Genomic DNA, 27,670 nt, shown 5'->3' on the forward strand with positions numbered 1-27,670 from the left:
CCAGAGGTCGATTCAAATCATCTGCAGTGATTCAAACCAGAGATTCAAGTCAAAATATATGAATATTAATTGATACCAACAACTAAATAATTCTACACCATTTCTCAGAAAATCCAGCTACAGGTTATTCAAAAATATTTAAAGTACAGTCAAGCCACTGATTTGAAAATTAGTTATCTACAAGACAAGCTACAAAAAAGTGTATTTTTCTAATGCTGGATGTCTCCCTCATTTGACCCATCCATTTTGGACAGTCTACAAACCAGCAATGAGTTGATTCAGGTGTGTTTGATTAGGAAAAGTCTGAAAATGTGTACCATCGGTGTGCCTCAAGGGACAGTGTTGGGAAACAGCTGCATTAGTTTGTTTAGTTGGATCACGAAGCCCAACAAACAATTTGCCTACATGTAGATGCAGCTGTAATCAATTTGCATTTAAAAGCATGACATCACCATTCAAAGCATGCGATTGTGCTCACTCTTAAAGGGATAGTTCACACAAAAATGATTCACTAACCCTCATGTCATTCCAAACCAATAACTTTCATTTATCATTTAGACACAAATTAAGATATTTTTAATGAAACCTGAGAGATTTCTGATCATTTCTGTACATAATTATCATTTTTGGGTGAACTGTCCTTTTAATCACAAGCCTTCCACAGACCATTCAGACATTTCTGATATGTGGCGTGTGATTTATGTGTGATTGTGTCACCTGATCATCTTCACTCTCTGAAGCCTCAATGCTCAAGGAACTCTGGGTCAAATCCACCGACTGCAATGATAAAGAGACACATTAAAATCATTTCATCATTGAATGTTTAACATAAAACATGCTTTCCTTAATCAATGACTCCCAAATCAACAAAATAATTTACCTTACCGATTACAAGAAAATTTGATATATATCACAGTCATATTCTCACCTCAAATACATTTTCACTTTGTTTGATAGTCTGGGCTAGAATCTCAAAACTCACTCTCACTATATGAGATTTTCTAAATTAAAGAGCAGCTTTGGTCTCGCTGTGCTCAAGTTCAGGGAAGGTGAGGACAGGGACTGTGTACATCTCTGAAGAGATTTGAGGGGAGGCAGGTACAGCGAGGGGAAAGGCACGGCGACTAATCCTGTTAGAGAACTCAGCAGGGAACTTCCTGTCTTTTCAATCATGCCCCGTGATGTCTGAGGCTCTTACACGCTTTTCACAGAGCCAAAAATACCCAGGCATGCATAGCACGTTCATCACACTGTGTCTGATTACTTGACTTTGTATATGTTTCTATTTGGTAATGAAAGCACTACATGATTATGAGATAACTGTATGTGCTATAGAAATCAGTGAGTCTATACTGATGCAAGTAAAAAGTGAGGAGAAGCGTACTGAGTGAAGAGGTGTGGCCAGCACAGTGCTGCAGGGAAGACCATCATCTTCAGAAAGAGCCCCTGTGTCCTCTCCTTTCCTCCCGCTCTGGAGTGATGGCGGAGAGCCCAGACGAATCGCCTGCTTCAACTGCAGCTACAGACAGGACAGAAACGTGAACTATTAATAACTGTTTAATCACACACTTCTACTACCTACTATGTTGTACAGTAATGTGTTGACATGAGACACTGCCATTTACAAGTTTAAGCCATGAATGATACTTTTTAAAGATAAAATAACACTTTTATTTTGCTAGGATGCATTAAATTGTTACAAGATTTAACTTTTTAAGTTTTTTAAGTTACAAAATATTTCTATTTCGAAAAAAAAAAATGTTCTTTTGAATTTTCAATTCATCAAATAATCATGTAAAACACAAAAAAAGGTTAATGGTTTACATAAAACTATTTATATTTACAAATCAAAAAAAGAAAAATTATGACAATCAGAAATAAGAAGAAATGTCTGTATTCAGAAATCTTCAGCAGCAAATCAGTATATTAGAATGATTTCTGAAGGATCATGTGACACTGAAGCCTGGAGCAATGATGCAGAAAATTCAGCTTCACATCACAGGAATAAATTATTTACATTTTAAAATATATTGTTATTTTAAATTGTAATATTGATATTTTTACTGTATTTTTGATAAAATAAATGCAGCCTTGGTGAGCATAAGACACTTTTTTTCAAACACACACACACACACACACACACAGATAAAGAAATGTTATGCTAGTGTTAGATGACACAATTTTTTGTTAAATATCCTTTATAAAAAAGGAAAATATCCAGTCCATGCTTTTTTAGACGATTCATTCTGCTTTGCGTCAGCTAATTTAGCTGATCTGCTTCTTTCAAACAGTGTCTGAAAGAGGCTGATTCCACTCTTAATGGACTGGTAGCTTTCATTGCTGAGCTGCTTTCATGTCTGGCTCAGTGTCAAAGTGTCTATCTGGTATGTCTACGGGTAATACGCTAACCGCATCAAGAGAGTTACGCTAAGTAGCCTTTAATCAAAGCCAAGACACAAGTGAGACGAACATATTTGTATCTCCATATTCATAATGTAATTCATAAAGTAATTTTAAGTCTTGTGCAGTAAACTTTTAAATGTCAGCTTTATAAATGTATGTTGATTATGTATCTAGTTGGTAAGACACATGAGCAGCAACCTTTTTATTTTGTGCATGTCATTTATGTCCCCATGCCAAAATTGGGGGGTGGTTAAATATTGATACTCACATAAATACATTTAAGGGTTATAAACTTACTGAACATCACATACACATTTGTTTAAGGTCATTGTTTTAGTTCACCTTTGTTTTGTTTTTTTCTGTCTATCCGTGACACTGACAATGATCCCTGCTGTCTAGACTGTGCTGATGGCAAAACATCAGGAGTGAAAATCTCAGGCTTTGTGTTCTGAGGCTTAGACCTGCAAATTTTATACCAAAGTCCAGTGCCTTCACTAATGCTCATTAAAGAAAGACGACAGGAAAGAAAACAGATACTTATACACTCCATCTGAGCACACGGATGCCACTATCCATAAAAATGGCACAAAACAGAGACGTTTTTTTCTCTCTTTTTTTTTTTTTACAGTGTTGGGTTTGGGAATATGGGGCACTTTGAATAACTTTGAATAAAAAGTTTTAAAAAAGTTAGAACAGGACAATCTGAAAATATATTTAATTTTATTAAGTAACACAGATTTTAACATGTCTGACAATTGAATCATGACAATAATAAAAAATGGGCATAAAACACAATTAATATATGAATAAATCATAACAGACTGGAATACCTGCAGAGACTTCACTTTCCCATGAATGCCGTCTTGGGATTCCCCCAGACCCTCATGAGTCTCTGATGAGGGCGAATCAGACACGAAGACACTATCATGTGACATGGTCTTGCTTCCCATGTTGATCTTGGATCTTTCATTGAAATAGAGAAATAATATAGAAGCATTAATATGCATAATATATAAGAAAATGGGAAAACATACTGTACTATAATACACACAAAGAATATCTTCAGAATATAATTATTATATTATATATAATTAAGAATTTATATAAAATATAATGTAGCATAAATGCAGTATAGTAATACAAATGGGAGTGATTTGAACTGTATTCCCTCACCCGCAGTCATTGTCGCTGTTGGCATGGCTGATGGTTGGCTCTGAGGTGTTGACGTCATCACTTGATTGACTGGCCTTTAAACCACTTTCACTCGATGGTGCGGGACTTTCCTTCCTCTTTTTCTTTACAAAAAAATTCTTGAACGTCTGGAATTTGGACTTCTTTTTCCCTGGATTAAAAACACAACATGAATATATTTAAATGAGAACCACTTTTGAAGGCATCTCATAGGAGAATTTTGAAAGGCTTGTATAAAACAAACATCGAACATGTGCTTACAGTTAGTGTTCACTTATCTAAACAAAATAAGTTCAACTGGCAGACAATCATGTTTGCAGGCCCTCGAGTCTTAGAAATTATATATACAGCATGTTTAAACAATCACGTCGTAGATTATGACGCAAATACCATTGCACTGGGGTCAAGATGGTAAAGTGAGGAGTCCCACTGACCGTGGTGAAGTATATCTGACAGCCAGTTACAGTGGATTATATAATACTATAATCAATGTGTTTATATAATAACTATTAAACAAAATGTCTTTGTAGACACATTAATATTCCCTCCTGTGTGCTTATGTAACACTAATTTATCTTTAGCTGCCAATAAAATACTAATTGTATTAGTGAAATGGCTGTAGCATTGATCCACTGATACTTTCGTTTTAAAAACCAATTTGTCAATAGGCCCAATGAGGTTTAATATTGAATAATTTCACACAACAATATTGTTGAACACACAATTTAGCCCCAATACCGCATTCAGGGCCCTATAATACACCCGGCACAATGCGACGCAAGGCACAGCGCAACTGTGTTTGCTAGTTCATCTCGGAGACGTGTTCTGTCTTTATGCTTGCCAATTTCCGCTGTGTAAATAGCAAATCCGTCATGGCACGAGCGCAACTGGCTCTTCAAGGGAATGGAAGATGAGACTCTGATTGGTTTATTGCACGTTACGCCCAAAAACACCCATTACTCATTAAGAGAATAGAGACAACTGCTTTAGACCATGCACCCGGGTGCGCCAACCATTTTTCCGTCGTTAAAATAGCAAAAGTGGATTTGGACACGCCCTGAGAGCACCTGCGCCGCGTGCTTTAAACTTTGCATTTAGATCATTAAAATAGTGTTAAAGATGTCATATGATTCAATGTAAATTTTTCCTTTCTCTTTGGAGTGTCACAAGCTCTTGGTACATGAAGAAGATCTATAAAGTTGCAAAGACTAAAGTCTCAAATCCAAAGAGATATTCTTTATAAAAGTTAAGAATCTTTTACCCCCCCCCCCCAAAACGGCTCATTCAGACACGCCCCCACATTTACATCACTACGTGGAAATATTAGCGTAATGCCGCCCAAATGTTAATGCAAAGAAAAAAGGCATGATTTCAGTAACCACAGTTAGTGTTAAGCAGCCAGGTCAGGGAGATGCTGTTTGTATCTATTCTAGACGAAAGCAAAAGCACTTTATTTGGCCTTCAGAAAGTAGATGTATTTAGGTATCTTTAAGATTACATACAACAGAACAGCAACGCATTTTATAAATGACAGTTTCGTGAACTGATGAGGTAATTATGACTTTGCTACGACAATCTGGCACTTCTGAATCAGTTGCTGGAAGTATGTTTTGTTATTAGTTTATGTATTTGCTATTGAATGTTCCAATGCAGAGTTTTGTGTGTCGCGCATTTGAGAGAGAGAGATGGTCACACAACAGAGACTGTCTTAACCGTCCGTGGCTTGTGTACTGCAAACACATACGAGCTTCATCACTGCGTCTGTCATGCCACTCTGTTACTCTTTCGGGCTTGAACTGATGGTAAAACTAAGGACATTATTAACTGTCTTAACATTTATTTTGAAAAAAAAAAAAAAAAAAACTATGGAAAGGGGCATTACATTTCCGACAAGTGCTTGCGGTGTTCGGCTAATCACAATGCACTTGGTCAGTTGGCCAATCAGAGCAGACTGTGCTTGCTAATTGGAGGGACTTTGTAGAAAACTACGGGTTTGAGAGAGGCGGGGCATAGAGGACCTACAATAATTTACAGTGTTTGAAAAATAATGTGATTTTTTAACATTAAAGCATGTCAGCATATTCTGTTACACCAAATAAAACAAAATAATGATCTTTAAAAAAAGCGTCATATGACCCCTTTAAATCAAGTGATTTCTTAGGTAATCAATGATGCAGTTTACTGGAATACAATAAAATGTTTGTTTTCATCATATAGATATCTCTATGTATAATGGCCAATAGAAACAGAAGCTAATTCGGTGTGTCTTTTTCATGCATCATTACATATGTCTATGACATCACCTGCAGTGCACAGCTTAAGATGCAGTGTTGGGGATTTCAGCCAGATTGAACAATTAGATTACAAAGTAATTTTATTCATCCCAAAGGTTAAGAGCTAGAAAGGCTTAAAAAGCCAAAGCAAACATTAAAAGGTCAGTCTCAGTGGTCTTTAAAGAAGTACAGCTGCGTGAACAATACTGGTATGATGACCTTCACTAGTAGAGTCACACGCTAGTAGACTTGTGAGAACAAACACAATTCACAGTGATGCCTTGCACTCGTGGTAGGGAGATAAAAAAAAAAACAAGCCATCTTGACTGTTTTAAACATCCTAGATCTATTTATCCTAACAACCACTGACTCCAATCACAACTCCAATCCAACAGAATTTGGCTAACAACAAGATACTCATAAGGTATATTTACACAGCTGAGTTAAGACTGCTCTGTGGCTGCTCAAAAATCTGTGTAAAGAGAAAGACATAATGCAGCATAAAAACCAGAATAACTTATTCCTGCTTTGACCCACCTCTGCCAGCAGCATTAACAGTCCATTTTAAAGAGAACTGAATGGCACTTCAGAAGCACTTCTTTAAGACCTTTGCAGTTTAAATTTGGCATAAATGCCAAGTTCTCTCATGAAACTCTAGATGGTGCAGGCTGATGGTTTGTTAATGCAAATTGATGATATTCACAGCTTTAAACTACTTGGTACAAGCTGATTGGTACATATTGAATGCACAGCTAATTAGCTTACTGCTAATTCCCTCCACCTTCCCCAGCTCCACCTGTATAAGGGTTATTATATGCTACTTGTGCAGCAGCAGTATGTCTTAAATTCTCACAGCACTGTATCGCCATATGCACTGGCAGTATCAAGTTCCTGTACTTGTATTGCAGCAGCAATAATCTACAACAACAGCAATAACCAACAGCAGCAGCAGCGTAGCAGATCTATTCCTACAAGGCCAAATACATTAACACTGGCATATCCATTACCATGCTAACATTTTCCAAGAGTTGTCATGATATAAATTACTAAATAAAAACGTTCACCATGTTTTGCTTTTACACAGTGCATTCTTGAATCGACTTGGCCAAAATAAAGTATTTTTGCTATATTACTGCATATCTTTTGGAACAGTCTTCATGTTTGGTGATTCCTTAAAAATGCTGTCTAGGTAGGGAGCTTGGTAGGTTTTGGAACAGAGGTAGTCTCACTCAACTCAACTCAATAAACATTTCTGGAGAATAAAATCATAGCTTTGGTGAGTGAATTTACAGCTCTCCATACAGTCTTTGAGAAGTCGATTATGACTTTAGGCTCTCTGTATTGGTTTCCCTTGCTGTCTGACATCCTGTCTCTCTCACTGTCGTCTTGAGGAGAGTCACATGATGTAGCTCTACTGGCAAAGCCTACAGTCTCCAGCTGGGGCCCGTCTAAAGGCAGTGAACAACACATAGCGAGAGATCCCACTGTCTCTTATAAACCAATCAATGCTTGGTTATGTGATTACACAGTAAGGGATGCTAAATATTGCCTTCTAAGAACAGAGCCCCAGTATGTTTAAATGCAGCCACATTAAACACTAAGTGGCCTAGAGAAAAGGCTTGCATTGTTTATGCCAAGGTTTTATTTCAGGGATGAACAATATGTTTATGCACAGCAAAAATTCCAATAAATTAACTTTATCATTGTCAAAATAATTTACTAATATTTAAACTAGTATCAAAATTCTAAATTAACCTAATATATTATAATCATGTCTTTTTCCCAGGCTCTTCACTGCATCTTTTCAACTCAGTTATTTGAAATGAATCTTTTAAGTGAACAATACAGTCCCGTTCACTACTATGACTCATATTTTCCATTCAGGCCTCTACCTTGTAGCAGAGGGACATGATTGCTTTTTCTACCTTCGTCCACTAACTGCAGCATGAGCAAAGAGCCTTACAATGCAAGCTTTAAAGGAGGATATTATTGGTTGGATGAACTTAGTGAAGATATATTATGAACCATCTGAACATACTTACACTTGAGGCTATGACTCAAAAGTTTATCAATGTGAAAAAAATACTGACGACCACAATTCAAGGTATAATCGTGAAATCTATTGGAAAAGTTACTACACGAATCAGAGAATGAATCTGAATGAGCTTTTTGTTAAATGATTCAGATGACTTAACTCACTTGTAAGAATCAATGTTCCAGCTATTAGCATGTTACTGTAGATGAACAATTAAAAACATTCAGAATGTAATATAAGATCTGCAATAATGTAGCCTACAAGAAGGGTTACCAAATTAATTAGTCAGTGAATCTAAATGAGCTATTTTGATTAACTAATTCAGAATATTTGAGTCAGTACTAAAAGCTAGTCTATATTTTCCAATCAGCAATTATAAAAATACTCAATGCGATATGTTTGTATGTGTGTGTGTGTGTGTATACATATACACATACTGTATAATACTGCATATATTTGTAAAATGGCACAGTTTTTACAAATTTCTGAAAGTACACTCCTAACATCAGTCAGTCAAGCATTATAATATGATTTTATGATAATCAAGTATTATTTAATTATATAACTTTAGTAATAAGAATCAAAACTTGGTAAGATGTATGAATGCATAGACATTTGAACTGAATTTAGGACTTGGTCATTCAGTGTTTCTGTAAAAAATTTAAATAAAAAAAGGGAAAAAACTAACAATAATACTGATAAGATGATAATAATAATAATAATAATAGTAGTAGTATAAAACACACTAAGGATTAACAAGCTGCTGGATTCAAGAATATTAATCAGGTAGAGTGCATTCCATTGTTGTTTGCGTCTTTAGCCCCGCCCACTACCAGAAAACCCAGCAGTTCTTAAAAACGTAAAAACCAAAGTAACTCCATTATTTTGACAGGAAAATACAACAAAGAATAATATTTACGTGTAGCACGTCAATTCTGCATACATATGTAAGACTCTCTCGCTCTCTCTGCTCTCACAGAAGTGATGGCGAGTCTTGCGCTGTATACTAGAAATTACCCTTTACGCAAAATACAGGTGCGCCGCACATCCATAAACTGAAATAAACACAAATCGCCTAATAGACAGAAAAACTCTGTAGCGCTCAGTCAGAGTGTTCGGCGAGTGAAAATATATCTGTGCTAATACCTAGCCTCCAATTCACACACTGGCAAGTAAATATTTTATTCATATTTTATTTATTAGCCATTGGCTAATATAAGACATAATTTTTTTGCCCAGAGTGAAGATTTTGTCTCATATGCAAGTGATTTACTCGCAATGTAGAGGGTTGAAAATCTAGTCTATATTTTTGAATCAGCAATAAAAAAAATTATTCTAAGGTAGGCTACAGGAAGGGTTATTGAATATATATAACTGAATGAATCCGATTGTTTTGCAGACAGATTCAAAATCCTTACATCTATAAAAAAAAAAAAAAAAAATGGCCATGAATTTAATGAATATAACCCCAGTCATGGATCAATTATCATCATCCTGTGATAAATCTGTACAAGATTAACAGCTCCCAAACACACCCTAGCCACTGACTAACTCTTGAACTTATTGGCCCCACAATACGATAGAGGAGATTACCGGGCTTCTGTGAGCACCCTATATAGTGAGGAAATGGCTAATCCACATCACCACGCTGGCCCGCCGTCTGCACTGCAGGATCTGACTCCAGCAGTCTGGGCTTCCTTCTTCCCACACTGAACTGGAGAGAAAGGTTAAATGTGGGACAGCGGAAGACAAGCTCGTATGGGAGAAACAAATGTTGGCTTTGTCTGTGTGCTACATGACTTCCTGTCAGTGAGACCTAGCATCATGTGTCTCTTCATTGAGTTCAGAGTGTCCTAATACTTCACGTCTGATCTCTATGTGAGGAAAATATGTATGACGGAGTGAGATGGATGTTCTGGTTGTTCGCATGGATGCTAAAACACAGAATGGGACTTGAACGTTACCTGAACACTCTTCTGCTGCTTCTGGTGGTTCAGTAGTGACTGTGACGTCTGGAGATCCTGAGGCCATGATGTCACAATCACTGTTGAGAAAAAGAGTTCGTCAGATAAACCAGTCCTGAATAGGTACTCTGGAGAAAAAAAAAAAAAATAAATAAAATATTGTACATAATTTTTTAAAACTTAGGGACATCTTTGAATGACTAATTAGCAATTATTTCTAGCTATTTATTTATTTATTTTTTCATTGTCATGCTGTTCCAAAGCAATTTGGCCTTCTTTCTTTTGTGTAAAGGTGCAGTTTACCATTGCTCGGTGAAACTTCACGAACAGACTCCAGTAATTATAATAGGAATCTAGAAAGCTGTGTGGTTCGAAACTGAGCAAAGCTTTGTAGCCTACAAATTAGACTTTTTTTCTACCAACAAAAGTCAGGCATAAGTAATTTTTAATTTAATTGTTAAATTTGTTGAGCTGCAATAAAATGTTTTAAAATTAAACTCAATGTCTCGATATATCATATAGAAATTTGGTTTTATTATTTTACTTGGTAAAATGTCTTCTATGGGAGTGGAAAGACATGAGAGTGAGTAATGATGACAGCATTTGGGCGAACACTTGCTTTTTAATAAAAGCATTTGTCACTTTTCTTTGAAGTACCTTAGGTTCAGCAAAACAGGGGTCATTTCTCACTTTATTAGGGTTCTTGAGTTGGCTATATTATATAAAACCTATAATATAACATGACTTCTATCGACAGCACTTTTAATTCTAACTGTAACCTTTACTTTACAGTTATTAATCTACTTTATTTTCTCTTTTGATTTATTCAGCTTTTCTTTGTTTGTATTTGTATATGCACCGCTGATATTTCTGTTGTAATAAAAAAAAACATAAACGTATGATGTTAATTTAATGTTGTACACCTTTTTTTTTTGGCATTCAGTTTAGAATTTTTATAATTATTCAGGCACTTCCAGACTTTTCAGATCCACTGATATCAGGGGTGTCATGCACCCTTTATTTTTTTGAGGGGGCACGAGTTTGGGGTGGGGGGGGAGCATGTTCTCAGCTGTTATTACAAAACATCAAATAAATTAAATAATTCAAATAAAAAGACTGAACTGATCTGTCCTCTACAGTATGTTTGTCAATATTGTCTTTCACGAGAGTGTGCCCACACCCCTGTCAGAGGGTTTGTAACACCCAAGGCCTCACAGGAGGTGTTGGCGATAAGCCAATGCTGACTCATATGTTAGAGTACAGCACTGGAGCCGAGTCACTCCAGCGGATCCACCCTATCTGAAGAAGCAGACTTGCTGATACTAGCAGCCCAAAACAGACTCCAGACCAGTTGAGGCCTCGGTGTTTGTCCTGATGAGTGACTGCAGCCTAAACCTGGATCAGACTCTTCTCTGGAACGACTCCAGCTCTCGAGGAGGAAACTCTCAAACGGTATCTATGACAGACAACTGCAGCTCCAGGCCGGAGGAACGGCCAAACAGGATGAGAAGGCAATTTGCACTCTAGTTTGACATGCACAACTTTGACAAGGATTATTCCAGTTTAAAAAGGGCAAGATCTGACCATTGATGGCAAGCAACTATTCCATTGCATATGTAAAGTAATTTTCAAAGCCTGGCGTTTAATTTTCTCCATAGAGGGGATTTGTTTTTAATAATGCATGTCACAAGTTATTGCACATTCATCTATTCATCCATACACTCGTGTATCCAACACATCTGGCATTCTTGTAATCGCTCCCACCCTCATTTGTACCACTTCCTGTTCTCCACACATCTCACCATTCACTTCCTGTGATAACAACATTAACCAGGCTCAGGCAGGTTTCTGCTACATTCTTTCAACAATATAACAACAGAGCAAAATGCCAAATATTTTCTACTCAAAACTCCACAGTGTTTGTGCCAGGTATCCGTGCCTCTGTTTTGGGATGTGATCCTCTTCATATCAGACCTTGAAATGTGTTTAGCTTTTAAATGTAAGCAACAGGCCATGTGTCCGTCACAGCTAAATATAATTCTGATTCATATTCCCTGTTATGCTTCACAGTTTTGCCAAACAAAGACATTGGGACAGCCTGAAATGCGTTACAAGACTGAGCTATCAGCTAATTCAAATAAACATTTTGAGACTATCAGCTTTGTATAACACTTTAGGGTCCAATTTTCACTATTAACTAGTTGTTAACATGAATATTACTAGCATATTGTCATATTAATTCCTTATTCTATGACCCTATTTTAGATTTTTTAACACTACCCCTTAGCTAAACTTAACAACTCCCTTACTAACTAGTAACAAGCAAGAATTAGAAGTTTATTGAGGTTAGTTAATCTTGAGAATAGGACTTTAAAATAAAGTGTGTGACCAATAATCTTTTTTGCATGTTTCGACCATTATTTTAAAAGTAATAATGTACTGATTCTTTTGTTTATTTAGAAGAGACAATCAAAAATAATACTCCTTCTTCCTGTTTTGATAAACTATTCACAGAGAACAATGTACTGAAGTACATCCAGAAAGAGAAAAATGAGTCAAACTCAAGTCATCAGTGATTTCTATCTGGCATGTCTGCCAAACATTTCTCAACAAAAGCTTAACACAGAGCAGCTAAGCCAAATATCATTCATATTCACATTCAACAGCAATACGAAAACAGGCTATTTCACAATTCAAGCACAATCAATATTTTATTAGTCAATCTTCCTCTATTTAGCGACCAAACCCATAGCCAAAATGATTATAAGATGGACTAGTGGATTATAAAAACATACACAGCGAAGTAAAAACATGAGACATACACTATTGCTCAAAAGATTGCGTGTTTTTAAAGAAAGCAATAGTTTTATATGGAAAGAACACATTAAAATGATAAAAAGTGACAGCAAATTATTTTATAATGTTACAAAAAAGATTTTTTAGCATCAAAGCTTTTATGACATATATTTAAATTATTTCTGAATGTGACACTCAAGACTGGAGTAATGATGCTGAAAATTCAGCTTTGCATCACAGGAATAAATTACTATTTAAAATATATTAAAATATAAGATTGTTATTTGAAATGCCAATTATATTTCATGGTTTTATTTATTTATTTTGCTGTATTTTGATCACATAAATGAAGCCTTCCTGAGCTTAGCAACATCAAACTTTGAATGGTCCTGTATTTAGGGACTTATGACTGATGGGCTTGTTCAACTTGTGCCAATAAGGAAAGCTTCCCAGAAACCATCCAAAGCACCCTAGAAACCACAGAGCGACATACTTAAACTAGTCAAAACACCTCAGCAATCTGCATAGCAACACCTGGTTCTGCAGAGGCAAGCACTCCTCACATTTCTTTCCTTGCAGTTTATACAAGAAGCCCATTCAACAGACTGAGACCATTCTTGTTTGAGCTGAACTGCGTGCTGAACATCACACGAGACCAGATAACAACAGTCAGCTAATGAGAAACACTCTGTCTTACCATTCCCTGCAAGCACTATCTGTCCTCCACTGCTTACAGACACCAGACTTGCAGTTTCTTCCACACTGCTGCTAAATATGTTGTGCAGATTTGTTCCAGTGGTTAGAGGGGCTGGTGTGACATCAGAGCACATCGATGACCCGTACTCCATGTCATCAGATAGCACTCATTCATTTCCTCTGTCTATCTCAGGGGAAGTGCATATAAAGTCTGCTTTTCAGATTCACAGACGAGTTATTCACAGATAGCTTATGTTGGCATATGAAAGAACGAGACAAGAAAAACCACAGATACAAAAAACAGTCATGACTAAAGCATAAACACACACCATAAAGCACTAATCAAAGGAATAATAAATGCATGCACTCATACATGGGGTCATTTTGTCCAGTTATTGCCTAAGGGTGAGATTATGAAAGCCATGTGATACCATTATGATCAGTTGTGCAATATCTCCTTCTCTTTTGATCCATTTGGATGTTTAGATGATTGTTTCAGGCAGTTCCTTCACTTATTTTTTGTCACAAAGGACTGTAACTTTGTTTGAGAGAGTTTTAATTTATTTCTTTTGTATTAATTCCAGAAAGTCTTTGACCCTTTCAGGTCAGCGTTGCGTGGCCTGTGTCAAACACTAGACGAAGGACCACACAGCTGGTCTTGTGTCCACACATCTCCTTCACAGACACTTTTAGGTCACAAAGAAAACAACTTCCCTTACAATAAATTACTGTGGCAGCACCATGGTTCTTTGGTAATGAATTATTACTATACTGTATGTAAATTGATATTTACAAAGGGTCTGCAAAGAATAGTACAATAAAAGATTATTTTATTCTCTGAAGAAGAAAACATACTACATTATCAAGAGAGTTTAGCCACACTTTTGATATTTTACGTACAACTAAATGAAAAGGCAAGTCCATCTACTAAAGGGGAAACGTCTAATTCTTTGATTTGTAAACACTTTCTCCATTCCAGAGCAGAGTCAACTGTAAGCAATCCTCTGTAGACCGATTCCCTTGAAAAGTGTAAACACATTTGCTATGAAAACATTGCTTTGTTTGAGCATCTCAACCAGCAGCAACACCGTCTCAACCAATAGCTTGAGTTTGTTGAGTGAATTGAGTTTATCTGTTTGTCTGACTAAAATCTGCTTTAAAAACTGTTTGAATTCGAACTTACTTCATGGCCATTAAAGGGGTTATGTGATGTGATTTACATTTTTTCCTTTCTCTTTGGAGGGTTACAAGCTCTAGGTGCATAAAGAAGTTCTGTAAAGTTGCAAAGACTAAAGTCTCAAATCCAAAGAGATATTCTTTATAAAAGTTAAGAGTCAACCACTCCCCTCAAAAACGGCTCGTTATAACATGCCCCCACATCTCTACGTACAATGTGGGAAGATTTACATAATGCCGCCCAAATGTTAGTGCAAAGAAAGAATGCATTTTTAGAACATTTATTCTCGCTGTCGCAGCCGGCACCATCTGGTGGAGATGCTGTATGTTTCCTTGTGAAATCGAAGCTACTTTGTTTGGCCTTCCTAAAGAGGACACAACTAGAAATTAGGTTAGGTTGTATGGCGGAGGATGAAGACCATTTCCTGTGAGAGTGGTGTAAAATGCAGATGTCTGTTTCTATAAAGTGGGGCGATTTCAACTTTGCAAGGACAGTCTGCCACTTTTCATTCACAGTCTGTAAGTATGTTTGCATATTAAAAGACTTTGCCACTGATGATTCAAACATGAGATTTGAACACTTCAGAGTAACTGTTATAGCTTGTTGACTGTTATTTCTCTGTTCACAAATGCAGACATGGTTTTATGTTTATGCAGCGCAATACACAATGCATAGAAATGTCCTAAGTGGATGCAACAAATGGCTCATTTGTAACAGGTTTTAATGGTTTTGGCTCATCAAGCTGGGTCACATGATATCACAGTATGGTTAGGGGCGTAACATTTCCATCACACGCTTGAGGCATTCGGCCAATCCCAACGCACTGGATATCTGGCCAATTAGCGTACACCTCGTTTTTCCAAACTATGAGCTTTGTGAAAATCATTGCGTTTCAGAAAGGTGGGACATAGAGATGAAACAATAAAGAAGAGTAAAATAATGTGTTTTAAAAACACGTCATAAACACATTGTATTAAACCAAATACACAAAATAAAGTTATTTTTAGCAACGTCATATGACCCCTTTAAAAAAAGTGATCCATTTAGTATGAATGAAGTTGAATGTAAAATGAATTAAATGTACTATGTCTGCCATTTTGTTTCTATTACGAGATCTACCAGGATCAGTTGCATCGCTTCTAGGGATGTAACAATTACCAGTTTGAATTCAAAATTCACAATGGTTAGTATTACCATTTCATATTTTAATTATCATTAAAACCGTATTATCATGATAAATAAATACTGTCCAGCACAAATCGCAAAGTTTTCAGTAACAGTCTCATGGGCGCAGAGCACAAAGAGTAGTTTTGTTCTGAGTGAAATCAGGGAGAAAAGTTGGGAGCTTTTAAAAGAGTGCTGAGGGAATTATACATATGAATATATTAATTCATATATGAATGTACCTCTGAAGGTTTGTCTTCAGTAACAATTTGATGGCATTTTGTTTTCATCTTTGCTCCATGTAATACCTAAAGGAAGTGTTTTATTTGCAGTACTGCTTTGTCCACGAAGGTTACGGAAAACAGGCCTGCATTTCAGCCCGGGCAGAAAGGGCCCAAACCTCTGGCCGGACTTCAGGCCAATTTTCACGTCATAGTTCAGACGTAGGATGGGCCATTGGCCTGTTCTAGGCTTCTCCTTATTTTTATATTTTAGACATCTATTAATTAGTGATGAAAAAATAATAATTGCTGCACTGTTGGAAAGAACACAAGACCGTGCTACCACTACTGTCAAGAGCAGCTCGACGGTGTATAGTGTCCCGCAGCAGAGAGCGTGTCGTCAGCGCAACTGAACAGTTCTGCGTTCAAATGCACACAATAGGCTTAAGCTTGCCGCAAAGTAATTACCAAAATTGTAACAGGATAAATTTGTAAAAAGATATTTCAATTATTTACTAATAAAATAGTGTTTTCTGATTCTGTATCGCAAGGATACATTTGCTGAGCCTGACTCGTCATCTCCTCATTAGACGCACCTTTAGAGAGAAGTCCATCTTTATGTATTATGATTTTAATGAAAGACTTTTAGTTTTTGATTGTTTTATTTTGTTTAGTAGTAATTTAAATTATTCTATATATGAATAATTGAGTTTCGGTTCATTTTTGAACTCCTGTTAAAGACGAGACGGAGCATCATGTTTGTTTTCTTTATTTTATAAAAGCACATTTTGTTGATATTGTGAGTACACACAAATAAAAGTAGACCCTTTGCAGTTACGTTTGATTACTGAATTACAGCGTATCCACTGTAAAAAATGATTGCGCTGGCGCCTCCATGTCCTGCAGAGCATCTCCGCACAAACTGATTTATCTCTATAGATTTTATTTTAGGCAAGTCACGATGATTAGAAGACTTCATTGATCAAACATAGGCTTACTGTATGCTGCTGGCTGGTAATTCTGATAAGCTGTTGGACATGAGCTGGGCTAGGACCTGGGCATCTCAGGCTAGGGCCTAGTTTTGAGGCCTGTGCAGAGCTCTAATTCAGCTTTTCCATAAGCGCCACCTGCTGTCAGAAAGTGGATTTACAGAGATTTCTATTTACATTCAGTCTGTGTGCAGTTTCTGTCTGGTCAAAAACAGAGTGAATTTGCATGCCCTGCTGTAAATTTTGACTGGTTGATGAAAAACAAGCTTATGTGGATTTAATTTTTTTTACAATTCAGATAGTTATTCAGAAGTTATCTAGAATTATATATGGAGCAGATAGAATACATATAAACATGTATTAATCAATTATAATTTTTTACTTGTATTTAAATGTATATAAATGTATCTCTTAAGGGTGAACAATGTGTTCAGAAAAGTTTTGATGGTATTATCTTGCCTGTGTATAATGCATATGCTACTTTGTTTATAGCTGTAACCAAGGAAAAACAAGAACGCAAGAAAGTCAGGCCATTCTGTTTTTGCTTCACATTTTGAAATTATAATCAATTAAAATAATATGTATGCAGCATCTGTTAAGATTGTGATGATAATACAGTGGTGGCTAGGGCTGCACGATAAATCGCATGCAATATTTAATGCACATCATGTTTTGCACACCTTGCCAGTTAACAACGGCTCTGTGTAGTAAATGCTGCTCCATGTGAAAGCGTGCAGGTGATGGAGATTTACCGATGCGATTTATCGTGCAGCCATAGCGGTGGCCTCTAATTTTAAAAGGAAAGAGCACAGGCAATGTCTTAGTTTGTTTATATGCAGAGATTTTTTTTCATTTGTAATAATTATCTATTTGATTTGGGGTTTGTTTCAAAATGTTGTGCAAGCAAAATAAAAGGACACTATTTAATTTACAATTTTTCTTAAATCTCATTTAGTTAAGAATATTTTTAAATAGAAAATCGTGCCATGAAATCAGTATCAAGAATCATATCGCACCGTGAGTTCAGTGAATCATTACATCCCTACTTTGCATACTACATATAGTAGGGAAGCATTCCATTTTTAGACACAGCAAATCATTTTGCTTTTTTGTTTGGTGTTAGTGATAGAAACTACTTACTTCAGCTTTAAATACTGTAAGGATGCTCATATTGTAAGGTGGAAGCAGATTTACTGTTGTTTGGTGAATTTTCCCACGCAAATGCAGTCATTTCAATAGGAATCTACAAGACTAGGAAAATCATGCAAGAGCGATGATGATAATTTCCATAAGCAGATTTCACAAAAGGTTCAATATGGTCAGATTCTTGCATTAAAAAACTGAAAATTGCTTGGTTTGAAAGTAGATCTATAGCATATAATGACTTTAATTTCAAGTTGCTCCTTATATTACACTAGCTTTACTTCTGAAAACTTGCAGTATAGTTTTACCATTTGTGGAGCTCAACATCATGGACCACCAGAAAAGCAAACGCACCCTGGATGCAAAGCAAAGAAAGTCACACTTGTTTGGAAAGAAATGAAGATGAGTAAATTATGACAGAATTTACATTTTATGTAAGCTCTTGCTTAACAGCGGATCAAGCAAACCAAACTGACCTCTTTCCCAAGAGCCTCTTCTGACTAAAAACATCTTCTCATCATTACCCAGTGCGTGACTATGATAGCACAGAGGTCGTTCAGAGCTCTACAGGGACTAATGGACTGACCTTGGACTGCCTCCAACGCCAGAGTTCTGTGATGACGTCCGACGTTTCATGTCTTAACTTTTGGACATGGAGAGGAAGGGAGGAATAAGAGAAAGAGAGAGAAAGAGCAAGAGTTAGTGAAGCATTGAAGCAGAAGATATTAGCAAGCATGCTAGCTGTGTAAGCATCAACAATTTTGTTTTTAGAAAAAAAAAATGTAGGGAATTATCATACGGGAGACTGTAAAACATTTATACACATACGCAAATGCAAAGCTTGATTTAGTTAAACAAAATACTTTGAATGCACAGTGTGATTTATATCAACAGGCAAGGGTGACGAATAATCACACATTATTACATATCCACATATATAGTTTTTTAGCGAAATACAACAAACAATTTTTTGATGGATACATAAATATTAGGCAATAATGATTAGTTTATAAAGTTACGTTTATAAAGTCTATAAATCTAAAAACCCTATAATGACCCATTTCCACACTATTTTGAATATAATAAAAAAAATAAAAAAAATAAAAAATCAGTAGTGAATTTATGCATCACAAGATTTTAATGTACAATATGAAAAATACTCATTTTGAGACTTGCTAAATATTACAGTGTATTTAGGAAAGTGTAAATATTAGTGTTAAGTTTTAGGAAAGTGTATTAAAGGGAAATAATTATGGTTCTAAAAAATATTTTTTAAATTGGACGACAACAAAGGTAACACAGAAAATCCACAATTAAATATATAAGATCAACCTGATAACAATAAAAATACTATATTAAAATCCAATAACCATTTACCATAAATGATATAGCCCTAATTTTGTGTGCATAGCATTTGCTATTACATTGTTCTATTAAACTATGATTAAAATGTAATTATTTATGCTAATCTATATATATATATATATATATATATATATATATATATATATATATATATATATATATATATATATATATATATATATATATATATATATATACATATATATATATATATACACATATATATATATATACACACATATACATATACAGTACAGACCAAAAGTTTGGACTCACCTTCTCATTCAAAGAGTTTTCTTTATTTTCATGACTATGAAAATTGTAGAGTCACACTGAAGGCATCAAAACTATGAATTAACACATGTGGAATTATATATGGAATTATATACATAACAAAAAAGTGTGAAACAACTGAAAATATGTCATATTGTAGGTTCTTCAAAGTAGCCACCTTTTGCTTTGATTACTGCTTTGCACACTCTTGGCTTTCTCTTGATGAGCTTCAAGAGGTAGTCACCTGAAATGGTCTTGCAACAGTCTTGAAGGAGTTCCCTGAGAGATGCTTAGCACTTGTTGACCCTTTTACCTTCTGTCTGCAGTCCAGCTCACCCCTAAACCATCTGGATTGGGTTCAGGTCCGGTGACTGTGGAGGCCAGGTCATCTGGCGCAGCACCCCATCACTCTCCTTCTTGGTCAAATAGCCCTTGATGCCTTCAGTGTGACTCTACAATTTTCATAGTCATGAAAATAAAGAAAACTCTTTGAATGAGAAGGTGTGTCCAAACTTTTGTACTGTATATATATATATATATATTGAAAAAAATAATCTATGTACATGTCGAGTAAAAGAGTATATAGAGCTGATGGCTCAACGTAAATGAAGCATCTATTGGTGCAGCTGTGGAAAGATTAAATGAATGTTACAACCAAATTGATGATTAGTTATTAAAGTGTCAACCCTCATCATGCAACATCCTGACAATCAGAGTCATCTTATGCAATGCAGCTTTAGAACTAAGCTTCTCCACAGGCCTCGATGGTGAACCACACATCAACGACTTGACTGTAGTGATGGACTCCCTAAAGTCACACCATCTGTCGAGTACCTCAGAAAATGTCAAAATGATGTTCTCCTCTGAGGCTGAAAGGACAGCGCTGCTTTCTCCAGACATTAGTTGAAGTGGGTGACACATCTGACAAGAATGTGAATCAGGCAGTAAATCTGTTCATTATGTCACAGGCCCTGTGGTCCTCTGTGAAACAGTGCAGCTTGCAAACAAGTGTCTAATTACGTTGTCCTTTCTACTCTTCTACTCTTTGGGGTCAGGAGGTCTCTTCTGCTCATCAAGGCTGCATTTATTTAGTTATAAATACAGTAATATTTTGAAATAGTTTTACAAGTTAAACTAACTGTTTTCTTTTTTAATATATTTTAAAAAGTAATTTACGCCAGTCTTCAGTGTCACATGATCCTTCAGAAATCACTCTAATGTGATTTGCTGCTCAAGAAATTGAATGCATCCGGTCTGAATAAAAATATTCATTTCTTTAAACTAAATCAAACAGACTTTTGAAAGGTAGTATATTCAATCATTGGACGTTTTAAGGGACCTGGTGTAAACTATGATATAATGAGTTTATTAAACCAGCTGCAGTCACCAATAGACTCAATCAGTTGACAACATTAGCTAAAGTGGTGAGTGACCATCTCCATCTCATTCCCTAAATATAAATCTCATTCCCTAAGTCACTCACTCACTATATTAAATTATATCTGAAGAGAAATAACATCCTGAAACATTTATTGGACATAATGTGGCTCATTAACAAATGAGGTCTTATTCTATTACTTGCTGGTTTTGTTATGAGATGGTAGCAAAATAAAAAGCAATCTTCTGTGACTTTATGAAAGTTCATAAGTTATACCATGCAATTTAGCTTTTAAACAGCCAGCAAACCATAACAGTACTAATCATCAATGAGCATGTTGTTTAGGTTAGATTCTAACATCTAGCAAAATTTGTGGTTTTAAGCCTAATTTATATACAGTTCCTCATGAATAGGAATTAACCTTGCACATGCAAAATAGGAAGTTGTACATACATAGTATACAATGCTGAGGTTACTTAGGCTTTAAAGGGATAGTTCACCCAAAAATGAAAATGCTGTCATTAATTACTCATCCTCATGTTGTTCCAAACCCGTGAGACCTTTATTCAACTTCGGAACACAAACACAAAAAGTGTTTGATGTAATCCGAGAGCTTTCTGAGCCTGCACAGACAGCACTGTAACTGAAATGTTCCCAATCCAAGAAACGTAGTAAGGATATCGCTAAAACATTCCATGTGACATCAGTGATTTAACCGTAATTTCCGCAATTTTACGAATCTGCAAGAATACTTTTGTGTGCAAAGAAAAAACTAAAATAACAACTTTATTCACCAATTCTTCTCTTCCAAATCACGTTTTCCGCCATTATTGAGAGTACATCTGCATGTTAACAATGCATGCGTGTGGTGCTGCTGACGTAGAACACGTGTCATGGTACTCTTGATAATGGTGGAATATGTTTAGGTCTGGGAACTTTTCAGTTGCATCAGAGAACTCTCGGATTTTATCAAAAATAGCTTGATTTGTGTTCAGAAGATTAACAAAGGAGTAATTAATGATATAATTTTCAACTTTTGGTGAGCTATCCCTTTAAGAATGAAAGTAAGCGTGTTTCCATTACAGATTTGTTCAAAACTTTATAAAACGTAATAAATGTAGATAAAAAAAGTATTGCAAAATGACGCTGTTTCCCTTAACCAATGTTATGCGACTAAGATGTAATCATTTGTCTCTCGCGATAAGTCATGGCAACAGATTTTGATGGGATTTTGGCTATATTTATAAAATTATGCGTGTATCTTAACAGAAGCAGCACAGAGAGCCTCTTCAGAAACATGCGTGCTGCGGCTGGAATAAACACAAGCACTGACTAGAGTGGCCGCAATCAGCATCAGAGCAGATGTGTGCAGTGTAAATTGTCAAAGCATTAATGGTTGGGAAAGCCCCAGTGATCATATGACTTTTTACATACGCCATGTAACCTGTAAATGTGGAAAAAAAACTTTTCCATTGCAGTTTTGCAAATTATTCCTTTTTCGCATTGCCTGAAAAACCACCTCATGCGAGCGCAAATGTTTTTTTTTTTGCGATATTTGGAAGTTTTGGATAAATTTACGCGTTTCCATTAGGCTTTCTAGTGACGCACCTAGTGACATCTTACACAAAATGTGGAGCTTTTTGTGAATAAAACTGCAAATCTGTCTATTTAAATGAACCCTAAAATGACAGATACAGAACATTTATCCAGCCCTGAATTTTCTATTAAAATATTTGGTAACACTTTAGAATAAGGTTCCATTAGTTAATGTTAGTTAATGTGTTAATTAACATGAACAAACAATGAATAATACATTTATTACTGTATTTATTCATCTTCGTTAATGTTAGTTAATGATAATACAGTTATTCATTGTTAGTTCATGGTAATTCACAGTGCATTAACTAATGTTAACAAGCACAACTTTAGATTTAAATAATGCATTAGTAAATGTTGAAATTAACATGAACTAAGACTTATAAATGCTGTAGAAGGATTGTTCTTGCTTAGTTCATGTTAATTAATACATTAACTAACATTAACTAATGGAACCTTATTCTAAAGTGTTACCAAATATTTTTTATTTTTTTACTTTCCATTCCGGCAGATATTTAAGGCAATATCACCACATGTGTTTGGAAGCCTTTGCTGTTGGTACTGATTGATGGATTTAAAAAAAAAAATCTAAGTAGTTAACAGGGGCAGCATAAATCCAGACATACTACAAAACCATGTGTACTTTTGTGGTTTTTCAGAACTTTAACCACAAAGTACAAAACTCTTTTAGCCGTGGCTGAACCAGCAGAGAAGGAGCAGAGCATTCTGGCCATCTGATTCATTATTACAGATTCCATAAGTAAACCCCAGAAGAAACGATTTTTACAGATTAAAATTGAGTGGGGTAACACATGCCACCTTTTACTTAAAATAAGAGGGGAAGCTAAAAAACTGAATTATTTTTCAGGATTAGAAAACCGTTTCAAATAAAGTTGATGCACTGACTCTTCTAACCCCACTCTCCACAATACGTACATTTAACTAGCTCACACTTTAATAGAAAAGTCTCTCAATGACTTGAGACAACCTCATCAACTGCACAAGATGATGAGAAACTAGGAAATGTTTGAGCTCAACATCAACAAGTTCAGAGGACAAAACCAATAGGGGTCAGAACATTAACATTTGGACACTTTTTGTCATGGGATGGCTCAGGTTTCTTGCCAGATAGATACACTGTGTAGATACAAACAAAGCAGCACTCTCACAGGAGCGCAAGGACCATAAATGGTGTGAAAAATGGGGGTATGTAAGGATGAAGCTGGTTACAGTTTAAACTTTTAGCACATTTTTAGTCTCTTTGAAAAGTACAATTTTACATGAATAAGGAACATTATGTTTGAATAATAGTCCAAGCTCTCTTATTGTACATTCATTTCGTCTCTGGGGGGCTGGACTAGGAGAACAAAAAAATAACAAATGGCAAATTCTGTGAAAAGAAATGATAAACAAAACAGTCTTTTTTTCTAAACTTGCAAAGAATCTGGACGAAGCCCAATGAAAAACAACATGTTCTCTCAGCGGTCTTGGAATACCAACCGGTGGTGATAAGTAGAGTCTTGTTGGACATGTCATGAGACCATTACATAGAAGAGCTTTTAAAGAGACTCTAATTGAAAGAGTTCATCTAAGAAGCTATTATAGTGCACTCACAAAAGAAACAGTACAGAACAAAAAAACTTCAAGTGAAGTATGTAGCTACTCACACTCTGAGAAAAAAATGTAAGCTATCACTGGGATGGTACCCTTTAAAAAGGTTCACATTTGTACCTTACTTACCCCTAAAGTTGCATTTTAACACCTTAAAGGTTCATATTTGTAACTTTTGAAAAAGCACTACCCCAGTGACAGCTTTCAAACATTTCCTTTATGAGAGTGCATACCAAACTGGTCATTTTAATCAGTGCTCCACTAATAATAAATCACAGTTTCTTATATTCAACCATGCCACTAAAATGCAATCTCAATCACAAGACAAATGGTAAGTGTTTTATCACTACTAGAAGTCATTCTAAACTAAGTTTTCACATGAACAAAAGGCTCCAGCTTACTTTTTGTCCCCAAAGCAGCTGTAAAATCCAGCCATGGTGTCAAAGTTCACCCGAAAAGCAGAGTTTCATTAGTGCATCCTTCGTACAAGGTCCAAGAGTGAATCTTCGCATCCGTTTTATCAAATCACCAACATCTTCACACGGGGTGTTTGAAAAAGAGCAGAAGCTCATGAGATTGTGTATCTTTCACAGGGAAGGTACAAGTGTGCTCCAGTAGCCTGTCTCTCAGGACTGAGCATGCTCTCGGTCTCTTCCTCTTTGGATTCCCCCCTCCCGTTCTTCTCCAACCCCCGTCACCTAATCCAGAGAATCAGCTGCTATTGTCTCACCCCATTGGCCCATTGACAGGCTAGGTGTCATTTGATAATTAGATGGCGCAGCTCCCTGAGGAGATACCACCTTTGTGTCTTTCTGGCCTCTTAAAGGGGGTTAGAAAGCCAGTCACACGGCCAACACAGTTTGAATAAATCATTAGCAATTTTTAACCCAATATTTAGTTACCTTCTTTCTTACACTCTTAAAAATAATTGGCATTAGTTCAGTGAAGAACGTTTATGAATGAATTAGAATGTTGCCACTGTGAAAGTTCCCTTTTAGAACCTTTATTTTTAGGTGAGTATTGACCAAAGTGTTGCTGATTCATGCATGCAAAGAAAAATCCTTACTTTAGAAGAAGGGTGACTGTTGAAGAGCCAGATTCATGGTTCTAGGCTGCAAATGATATTTTACTCTAAGTGACAGGACATTCATCATATTTTCTTTAGAAAATGTGTCGTGCACACAAACTCAAACCATAAGACTCCACTACATACAAATGTTTCGCCTTCCTGCCAGTTTTGAATATTTTCCTTACCCCTCAGGCAAATCGTGTAGGAGTATCCGGCGAAAGTGTAAACAAAGCTTTGCGCCAGCCGGTGCTTTTTCTTAAATACAAACAATAGCAAACACTGGATTTCGAAAAAGTATTTTCTTCTGGTTGGGGAGAATCATGTTTCATATTAAACGGCAGACATAGATGTCAAGTTCACACTCACTGATAGCTGTCAAACCCCTTTATTTTTTCCTCACACATATGGTGAACAGAGTCTCTATGGAGTTGCACTGCAGGCGTACATCTTACAGTCCTCTTTCTCAAAGCTGGGTGGAATGTCAGTCAGTTTTCTTTTTGAAAAAAGCCAGGTTGGCATTTCCTGAGAACTTTTTGCTCTGCCGCTGAAGAAACCCATATGTATTTCACTTTCTTAAGAGGGCCATTAGACTGAGCATTATCAGCAGATGCATTCATGCAGTCATTGTATATGGTTCCTTAAATGATCAGCAAAACATTCTCCTTCAAATGTCCTTGACTTCCTTCTTTCTTCATGTTTTGGGGGCTGAATACTTTTAGAAAGCTGATGTGTCCTGTTTTGATTGTTACATTAAGATATAAACTTTGACTAATACACTACAGTTTCTTTTCTTTACAGATTAAAATTAACATGTTTGACAGTAAAGTCTTTTCCATTGTTAAAACATATTTCTAATTAATGCTGTTCTTTTGAACTTTCTATTTATCAAAGAATTCTTAAAAATGTATCAGTTTCCAAAAAGTATTTAGCAGCACTGTTTTCAACATTAATAGTAATAATCCATGTTTCTCGAGCAAAAAATCAGCATAGAAAGATTTCTGAAGGATAATGTTACACTGTAGACCGGAGTAATGATGCTGAAAATCCCAGGATTAAATTTAATTTCAATATATATTCAAATAGAAAACGGATATTTTAAATAATATTTCACAATATTGCTATTTTGCTAATACAATAATAAACGCAATATCGCGTTCATTTTCGAAGACGTTTCATCTTGGATAATGAAAGTGATATTGCGTAGCATGTCAGTGATCTAAAGCTCTGTCTATTAAATGCCTCTCCATTTAAAAGCAGGTGATGGCGATTTATCGGTAATCACGGAACCGGATTTACTGACCAGGTGCGCATGATCATATCGTTAGATATATCGCCCAGCCCTAGCAGGACAACATCCCAACAGTCCTTGTTTAAGACTCTCGTCAACAGACCGGTTTTGGGTGCAGGAAGGGTCACTTTTACTGTTTTATAAAGTAAGCAGTACTGCACAACAGTTAATGCGCTAGTCGTCACCTAAATAGAACCCGAAGTAGGTAACTATCACGTGTGCTTTTTAAAACAGTATGCGGCGACAGCGGGAAACTCTGTATATTCATGCGGTGTGCGCATGTCAAAAGAGTAAATCAGAAGCTTGTAACATATACCGTATTTTTCGGACTATAAGTCCTACCTGAGTATAAGTACGTCATGACGAGGAAAAAAACACATTTAAGTCGCACTGGACTAAGTCGCATTTATTTAAAACCAAGAACTAAGAGAAAAAATTTCCGTCTACTGCCGCGAGAGGGCGCTATATGTCTTCAGTGCAGACTACAGGAGCAATCAGCAGCATAGAGCGCCCTCTAGCGGCTGGAGATGGTAATGTTTTCTCTTGGTTCATTTCTCTCGGTTCATGTTAAATTAATTTTGATAAATAAGTCGCACCTGACTATAAGTCACAGGACCAGCCAAACTATGAAAAAAGTGTGATTTATAGTCCGGAAAATACGGTAAATGCTATATCAAACAAATCACTTTATTCAGTATTCATGTAAACACTAGGTTTGGATTCGTCAATCAGAATGAATTAATTTAGAAGGAAGCAAAAAGTGTCCATGTAAACGTACCTATAGATCTGTAATATTTACCATCACTAAATCAGATAACCTAAGGCGCAGAATCAGCCAGAACAAGTCAGACTACATTCTTTTAAAGACCTAGACATATGAATATTTAGCCTAACCCTAAAAAGTGCCAGAACCCCACCACCCCCAATTCAACTCTGTCAATCCCCTCAACAGTCTTCCCTGACTCAAGTTTCTTCAGGCATCTCCTGCAGAGCACTGTTTCTTTTCTTTACAAAGCTCTCTGAATTCCAGCCCACATC

At 36.1% G+C, this 27,670-nt stretch overlaps 1 protein-coding gene across 6 annotated transcripts in view; it reads right to left on the reverse strand.

Moving 5' to 3' along the window:
• Nucleotides 1-27,670, reverse strand: part of LOC127971106 (CRACD-like protein) — a 42,521-nt gene that overhangs the window by 11,083 nt on the left and 3,768 nt on the right. Inside the window, exons 1-7 of one of the 6 annotated variants that reach the window (XM_052573905.1) lie at nt 24,677-24,917; nt 18,639-18,695; nt 9,867-9,946; nt 3,577-3,745; nt 3,234-3,366; nt 1,385-1,519; nt 718-777 (exon numbers count right to left, since the gene is read on the reverse strand). In XM_052573905.1, the coding sequence (XP_052429865.1) occupies nt 718-777; nt 1,385-1,519; nt 3,234-3,366; nt 3,577-3,745; nt 9,867-9,946; nt 18,639-18,688 (627 nt within the window). In that variant the 5' untranslated portion in view covers nt 18,689-18,695; nt 24,677-24,917. Of the gene's footprint in view, nt 1-717; nt 778-1,384; nt 1,520-3,233; nt 3,367-3,576; nt 3,746-9,866; nt 9,947-13,359; nt 13,499-16,918; nt 17,051-18,049; nt 18,364-18,528; nt 18,575-18,638; nt 18,696-24,676; nt 24,918-27,670 lie in introns of those variants that run through there. The other 5 variants (XM_052573906.1, XM_052573907.1, XM_052573910.1 and 2 more) reach the window with 5 other exon arrangements.

This window comes from Carassius gibelio, chromosome B14 (genome assembly GCF_023724105.1).
Source record: "Carassius gibelio isolate Cgi1373 ecotype wild population from Czech Republic chromosome B14, carGib1.2-hapl.c, whole genome shotgun sequence".
Lineage (NCBI taxonomy): Eukaryota > Metazoa > Chordata > Actinopteri > Cypriniformes > Cyprinidae > Carassius > Carassius gibelio.